This window comes from Talpa europaea (assembly GCF_964194135.1).
Source record: "Talpa europaea genome assembly, chromosome: 16".
NCBI classification, from domain to species: Eukaryota; Metazoa; Chordata; class Mammalia; order Eulipotyphla; family Talpidae; genus Talpa; species Talpa europaea.
In genome coordinates this window covers 42,935,900-42,943,645 of record NC_140084.1, presented here as the reverse complement: position 1 = coordinate 42,943,645, position 7,746 = coordinate 42,935,900, and the positions used below count along the sequence as shown (strand labels likewise).

The window sequence follows — 7,746 nt, the reverse complement described above, 5'->3', positions numbered from 1 at the left end:
ACGTTGATCAGTTTCTCTCACTTCCCTCCTAGCTTCACTTTCAACCTTCTGGATCCCGCTTGTCACTGCCCCGGTGACTGTTAAACCAGAGCCTGCTAATGTTGCAGAAGGGAAAGATGTTCTTCTGCGTGTCTACAATTTGTCAAGGGAACCTCTGAAATATAGCTGGTATAAAGGAGGAGATGTGGACAGCAATCAACTTATTATATCCTATAGAGTAGACACTCAAAATACCTCCACCGGGCCTATGTACAGTGGTCGAGAGACTATATACCCCAGTGGATCCCTGCTCATCCAGAACGTTACCAAGGTAGACACAGGAGACTACAACGTATATAATGTATTAGTTTTACATGATGACTTCACCGATGGAGGAGGAACAGGACGTTTCCAAGTACTTGGTGAGTAATTCTTCTCTGGCCTCTGGGTTTGGAGGGTAAATCTGCTTCACACACACGGGACTCACAGGTCTGGCTTGGCCTCATCCCCCAACTGTGTGTCATGTTGGGGTTGATCATTTAGTGCAGGAAACAGAATGGAAAAGGCGCATAAGACTGAAGTCCCTACTGAATCCAGTCCTGCCTCATTCCCTGCAGAAGAGAGACCAGTTGCCAAATAATGCAGCAGCTGGGGGTGGGGAGTCATTCTCAGACCCCTGGAGCCCTACCTGTAAGCACGACCCAGGAAGCACCCTGAAAGTCTGGTCAGGGCCTGACATGGGCAGCCTGGATCCTCACAGAGAAGCTCCATCCCAGGAAGCCCCTGACCAGGTCCTGTCCCAGGGCTCCCGACCCCAGTGACCCTGAGGAGGCCCTGTCAGGGGTGGGATCTCTCCTCGTAGACAGAGCTGTAGCAATTTCCTGAAAACCTGAGTCCTGAGGCTCCCGAGCGGGTCACCAGCCAGGGCACAGCCCCAAGAGCCTCCTCTGGGCAAGAACAGAGCCTGGTCTTTCGCCTGAGACTTGGCGAGCAGATCGCAGGTCCCTGGTCATTACATAGCATGTCTGAGCACATAGGAGATGCCAAAGTAAGGTCAGGTCACCAAGTGAGGAGAGACAGAGATTTTCTGGAAGCTGCATGTACACCCAGGATCAGCCCAGGGAGCCCTCCCACATGGAGACAAACAATACCAGGCGCCTCGTCTTTGGGCGGCTCCTTTGCACAAACCTCAGATCAGGTAATGGTGAAAGACTGAAGGTTCATTCACAGACACGGGAGGCCTGAGACTATTTACCACTTACCCTATTTTATTGAAAGGAATTAAGTTACAGGAGACACTGAATAAGGGTCATCAGATCCAGACCCACATCAGAGTGAGCCCATGACCTGTCTGCAGTCACAGCCCCCTCTCTCCTAATTCTGGGGAGCAGTATTCATCTGGGGCCCTTGAAACCAGCTGCTGGTTCACTTCCTCTCCTCCTGGGCCTCCCCAGCTGAGACACAGAGATTCTGATCTGGGGAGTGAGAGCAAATGGAAATGCCCCCTGCTGACTCTAGAACTCAATGACCCACATCCTCCAGCAGAATCAGTGCTGGGGGCCCAGGCCTCCCCCTCTGGGCTGATACACACCTCCCTGCACTGGATGAGAAATTCATTGCCCTTCCTGATGTGTTGGGATAAAATGGGAAAGATTTTCCTTTCTATAATCTACAACCACAACAAGTAATATGCCAACGTGGAACAAACTCTCCATCTTTCTTAGCTGACGGATTGAATGATGATGACAGAGTAAAGGATTCATACATTCTTTAGACATTGGAGTGCAGGTGGGTCCCTGTGTCTTCAGGAACTGGGACCAAACCCCAACCTCTAAACACTTGCCTGTTTCACCAGCTACCTGCTCTCACTGTCCAAAAGTCACTCCTCTGAGCCATTGTTGTCCAGGAGGATGTCAAAAGAGACCAGCAGGGCCCTCAGCTGCCCGGAGAGGAGACATGAAAGACCAAGGACAGAGGACCTGGCTCTGCTGCCAGCCAGCTCCCATCGTCCCTTCACTCTGTCCTAGAACCTTCCTTGGACTCTGCTCTCCCGTCTCAGGTCACTATCCATCAGTCACACCATCACCTGGGCAGTACTGCCCACCTCACAGCCCTGCAGCCTGAGGCTGACCTGACCACCAGGCTGGCCCCTGGTCCCTGTGTCATTTCTGCTCCAACACCCATGTCCAGGCCCTGCTGCCTCCACACTTGGGTTCTCAGGACTGTGGGTGGCACATCCTTTCCCAGCTCTAGGAAACCCTGGGAGAGAGGCCTCAGGGAAAACACTTCTCAACCCAGCATGCACACCTGTGCAACTGGAGGGACCCAGCACCCCCATCCCAGGTGAGCACAGCAGGTCAGGCATCACTGCTCAGTGATGAACAGCAGGAGCTGGGGCTCTGACTCCTGACCTGGGTTCCGTGTTAAGCCCTGACACTGACCTGATGCAGAGAAGGTCTGTCTTTGTCATCATGGAGCAGGCAGCCTCACGCTCTGAGCTCACACCCTCCTGCATTTGTCTGGAGACACACACCCGCCTTGTGCCTAAGGACTCGGGTGGCCGAGAGGTAAGAGATGCCAACTATATGCAGACACTTTTGCAGGAGTCAGGGGACCTCAGGGCACTGTTCTCTCTGTTCCCTGCTCAGAGGAGCTACCCAAACCCCACATCACAAGCAACAACTCAGACCCCGTGGAGGACAAGGACACTGTGGTGCTAACATGTGGACCTGAGACTCCGGACACAACCTACCTGTGGTCCTTCTGCATCCAGAGCCTCCTGGACAGAGACAGGCTGCAGCTGTCCAAGGACAACAGGACCCTCACGCTACTCCGTGTCACCAGGACTGAAAGGGGACCCTATGTGTGTGAGACCCGGAACCCAGTGAGTGCCCGCTGCAGCGACCCACTCAGCCTGAATGTTCTCTGTGAGTAACTCCTATCCCGATGGGGCCCGGGCTGCCCCACACCCACACAGCCAAAGCCCAGGCCCCATCGTCCCACTCAGGTCCAAGTGCACGACCCTCCCCTGGACACCCGGGCTGGGCATGACTGCCCATTCCAGGCAAAGCCAGGCAGGCCCAGCCTGATCCAGGACTAGGAGGGGGGCTGCTCCTGGGCTGGGGGCTCGGGTCCACAACCTGAGATGGAGGAGCAGGGGAGCATCTCAGACACAGGAGCAGTAGTTGGGGGTGGTGGTGGGGCCATTTCAAACAAGGAGAGTCCCATTCAGAGGGACACTGTGGCCCTTGAACAGCCCAGGCGCCTCCTCCCTCTGATGACATCACGTGTCACTTTGTTCTCTGCCCAGATGGCCCGGACACCCCCACCATCTTCCCCTCAGACCCTTACTACCGTGCAGGGGCAAACCTCAACCTTTCCTGCCACGCAGCCTCTAACCCGCCTGCACACTATTCCTGGCTGATCAGTGGGAGGCCCCAGCAATCCACACGGGTGCTCTTTATGCCCAACATCACTGAGCATAACAGTGGATCCTACACCTGCCTGGCCCACAACAAGGCCACTGGCCTCAATATGACCACATTCAAGATCATCACAGTCCTTGGTAAGTGATTGCCTGGACCATCTGCGGACTGAGCCCCACCCTTGCTCTCCGATTTGTCATTTGGCAGATGAGGGTCCATCCTGGAGTGGGAAAGGCTTAGCTCAACCCCAGAGCCCATGAATAGGACAGGGCTTTGCAGATGACACAGGAGGAAGTGTCCCCTCGGTCAATTTTCTATTTGTTGTTGAATTACAGGAGTTTTTCTATATTCTGATTCTTAGTCTGAATTTTTTCATCATATGTAACAAACCATTGGTAAATCTAATATAAGACATTTTCCTCTGTTTTCTTCTAGAACACTGACAATTTTGACACTATGTAGCTCTTTAATCCATATGAAGTTAATTTCATGGTGTGAAACAAGGGTCAAAATTTATTACCATTTTTGGAAATTTTATTTCTGCAAAATACATCACAAGGATTGTACAGGAACTGCTCTGAATGTGGGGTCTCTCTGCATTGTATTGTCATCTTCACGATATTAAGTCTCCTGACACATCAACAAAGATGCCTTTCCATTACTTTGTCTGCTTTAAGTCCTCTCAGCTTGCCTGTTTGACCAGTTACCTGCTTTCACTGCTTTTCTTACCTCTATGGAAGAGTCTGTCACTCATTGCTTAGGTTTATCCCTTAGTATTTGATCTCTAATATTAATGTAAGTGGAACTGTTCTATTGATTTCCATGTCAGAGAGTTCATTACTAGTATGCTGGTTTTTTACACTGTAACCCTCCTAATTTGATTTTTAGTTCTCATCATTTTTGTAAAACCTTTAAGTATTTCTATATTTAAGTTCACACCATCTGCAAACAAACCGAACTGCACTTCTCCTGCCCAGGGCCATGTCTGTTGTTCTTTTTCCTGCCTGATGGTCCAGGCATGGACATTGCACATCAGTCCTGTGCTGATGGGGGAGGGGAAGTGCGCCCTGCCTTCTTCCTCATCTTAGGGACTAAACTTAGAGTATCAGCATGAAGGTGATGTCGAGGGCCTTTCCTCTAGGTCTTTCTTATGTTGTAATAGTTTCCTTCTGTTCTCAGAGTGCAGCCTTGTGAAATCTGTAACCCCTTCTCTAGATTGTTCCTATGCAAATGAGGAAGCAAAAGTCAGGCATCCATCCTCCAACATACAGTTTATAAGAGGAAGGGGACCTCACCTTTCAAGGTTATTAAATTTCTGGAAGTTACACAGAGTCCAGGAGAAAAAGTTCTTCTGAATGAAAATTTGAGCTCAGAAGGAATTCCTTCTGCCAATAATGCAGAGATGCCCAAGGGTACAAGTCTGAAATCACCCTGGCGTCAACTGGGGTCAGACGGCAGGTGTCACCTTCACCTTACACGTCATCACCTGAACACAGACACTGGATCTTGCAGAGGCCAGGTCCAGTCTCTGGAAATATGCAGCTGCTCTGTGGCCTGTGAGGGGCTGAGATCTGAGGAGGGAGTGTAGCCCAGGCCCCAGACCCACTCTCACTCAGTCACCTTCACTGTTTCTCCACAGAGCCAGTGGCCCCGCCCTCCATCCAAGCCAGCAACACCACAGTCACTGAACACAAGGACCTCGTGGTCCTGACCAGCCTCACAAGAGACACTGAGATCTCTACCCTGTGGCTGCTCAATAACCAATGTCTGTGGCTCACAGACAGGATGATGCTGTCCCAGGACAGGAGCTCCCTCCCCATGAGCCCTGTCAGGAGGGAGGATGCCGGGGAGTATCAGCGTGAGGTCTCCAACCTGGCCAGTTAATCAGAAGAGATCCCCTCACCCTCACTGTGAAGGGGGAGTGACCCTCAACATCTCCTACTTCATCCTTATATGTCTCATTAATGGGGGGAAGGGGTGTGAAATGGAGGAGCCTTGAGTGGATGCCTCCTCAGAGCCGGTGGGGCAACATGGGGAAGCACCAGAATTAGGCCAGTCTTCTGGTCTGATGACCCAGCTGTCTGACCTCGGGCAAGGCTCAACCTCCTGAGCCTCAGTTTCCCCATCTGCCAAACTGAAATATAAGAACTGGATCTCAGGCTGTCTTGAGAGTGTTGATTAGGAGCCAGTGAAATAAATCTCTTAGTCAAAATATCAAGGTTTTAGGGAGGGTGTCAATGAGGATTTATGTTCATTAACTTTATTTTTATTCACTGATGTACCAGCAGAATTTGGTTGTAGTTTGGTTTTATCTCTTCTGCTCTGTGACCCCTGTACTATTTCAGCATTTCTGTCAGGTTCTGATTATGCAGCGTGGGGATGACACCCTCTCTCTCCAGGGAAGGAGGGCCGGGTGAGGGAATGGAAAGTTCTTCCACGAGCCTGGCACAGGCCGACCAGGACACATTGGCTCATATTATTATTCCTCGTCAGCGCTGAGGTGATGGTGGGCTCTGCCCTCAGAGACCACGCACAGTGACGCGACGGGGAAGAGGGACGAGCAGAGTGTGAGAAGAGAGACCTTGAGGAAAATGGCTGCGTGTGGGAGAATGTGAGGGGTGCAGCAAGTGCAAGGTCTCGGCTGTGCGAGCAGAAGGATGCAGCAGCCGGGAGGGGCGTCGAGAGACACTGAGGACGACACACAACCTCACACAGACCAGTGCCCTTTCCTTCCCCTCACCAGGCCCATTTGTCAGGCACCTCATGGTGCCCCTGGAATGGCCCAAGACTCATGTCCCCTTTCTCTTCTCCTTTCAGCGGAAGAAGACACCACAGGCCTCTCTGCGGGGGCCATTGCAGCCATCGTCATCGGGGTCCTGGCAGGGGTGGTGCTGGCAGCCGCCCTGGCTATTGTCTTGGTTTGCAAAAGGTCTGGGAAGTACGAGGGCATTTCCCACACCTGATCCTGTCTCAGGCCAGGAGGAGGACACCTCGTCCTTGATTTCTCGGCGTGGCTCCCACGGCCTCCACCTCTCCATGGCTGTTCCCTCTCACCCCATCCACATCCTCCCTCACCAGCTGCTGGCCTGGGGCCTCCTCAGGCCTCCTCAGCTATCCATGAGCTCAGGGAAGGCCCCCTCAGTGCTGTCCTTGTCCCTCACAAACCCCCAGCAGGGAGGTAGGAAAGGACTCAGTAGCAGCACCCCCTGTTGTTCGCTAAATTACTCTCCCTAGGAGGGGCCTGTGCAGCCTCAAATCTGAGGGTGTCTTATACCAGGTCAAACACATGAGGCAGAGAGCTAGACAGGGTCAAGTCAGATGCCCGCAGGTGGGAGGGGGTGAGCCCAGTCCCTGAGGTGTGCGGGAGGAGGAGGTGGGGCGGCCAGGAGGGCAGGCCTGGGGTGAGCTTGTGCCTCTTGTCCAGGCAGATGGACAGGGTGAGGCCACTGTCACATTCAGCCTCTCCCGGACTGTAAGGATCGGCCCACAGCAAGGTGACCTCATTCAGGGAGACCCACATACCTGGGGACCCTGAATTTCCTGCACACACTTGGCCCTGCTGTCCCTCTGAGGCACTGACCTTCCGCTCAGGCAAACCTCAGTCTGATTCCTCTCCTGAGTCCCTCCTCTTTCTGGAGTAACTTCCTCCTGAACCCCCATTAGCTGCAGGTCCTTGCCTCTGGGTCAGGACAGATAAGTGTTCTTAGCCTTCCTGTACCCTTATTATGGCCCTCCTCTCTTAGAACAGGAGGAACATATCTCCAAACCCTTTCTGGGAAGGGGGACCCTCCAAATCCCCTGTCCTGACACCAAAGCTGTGCCATCCCCCACCTCCCCTCACTAATAATCTGGCCTTTCCTAGGACCAGCGACAAGCGCGGCCTCCCAGAGCGCCGGACCCCAGCACCCACCCCTGGTGAGTGTCACGCAGACTCAAGACCCTGGAGAGCCCCTGTCCTGTGTCTGCTCCTGCCTGTCACTCCTGCTCCCTGACTGTTTCCTCCTGACGCTCAGAAATGTTTTATTAAAACACTCAGCACTTGTGATGTGTGGGTTGTGGGTCTCCACCTGGGTCTCAAGGGATCCTAAATGGTAGAGTCTCTCTCCCTCCTATTATTGGGGAGTCCAGGACACAGCCCTGCTGCTGGACAGGCCCAGGCTCCTCCCCTACTCGTGCTAACTCCTGTCTCTGCTCCCAGGCTCTGCCCGCTCAGGCCACTCCGCCTCCTCGGTAAGCCCACCCATCCCTTCTGCCCAGGGTCCTGCTGCCCGGGCCAGGGTGGGGCTCAGCCCTGCTGCAGGCAGACTCCGTGCATGCATTGGCTGGGACCAGCACCTGGGCT

At 53.3% G+C, this 7,746-nt stretch overlaps 1 protein-coding gene across 1 annotated transcript; it reads left to right on the top strand.

The window, feature by feature from the left end:
* Positions 1 to 247: 247 nt before the first annotated feature.
* On the top strand, positions 248 to 6,516 carry LOC311186041 (cell adhesion molecule CEACAM1-like; the record flags this gene model as incomplete). Its single annotated transcript, XM_084256928.1, has 5 exons — positions 248 to 401; positions 2,628 to 2,906; positions 3,290 to 3,544; positions 5,044 to 5,262; positions 6,222 to 6,516. 5 exons carry the CDS (start codon positions 248 to 250, stop codon positions 6,365 to 6,367), a joined length of 1,053 nt encoding a protein of 350 aa, XP_084113054.1. The 3' UTR covers positions 6,368 to 6,516.
* Positions 6,517 to 7,746: the final 1,230 nt, after the last annotated feature.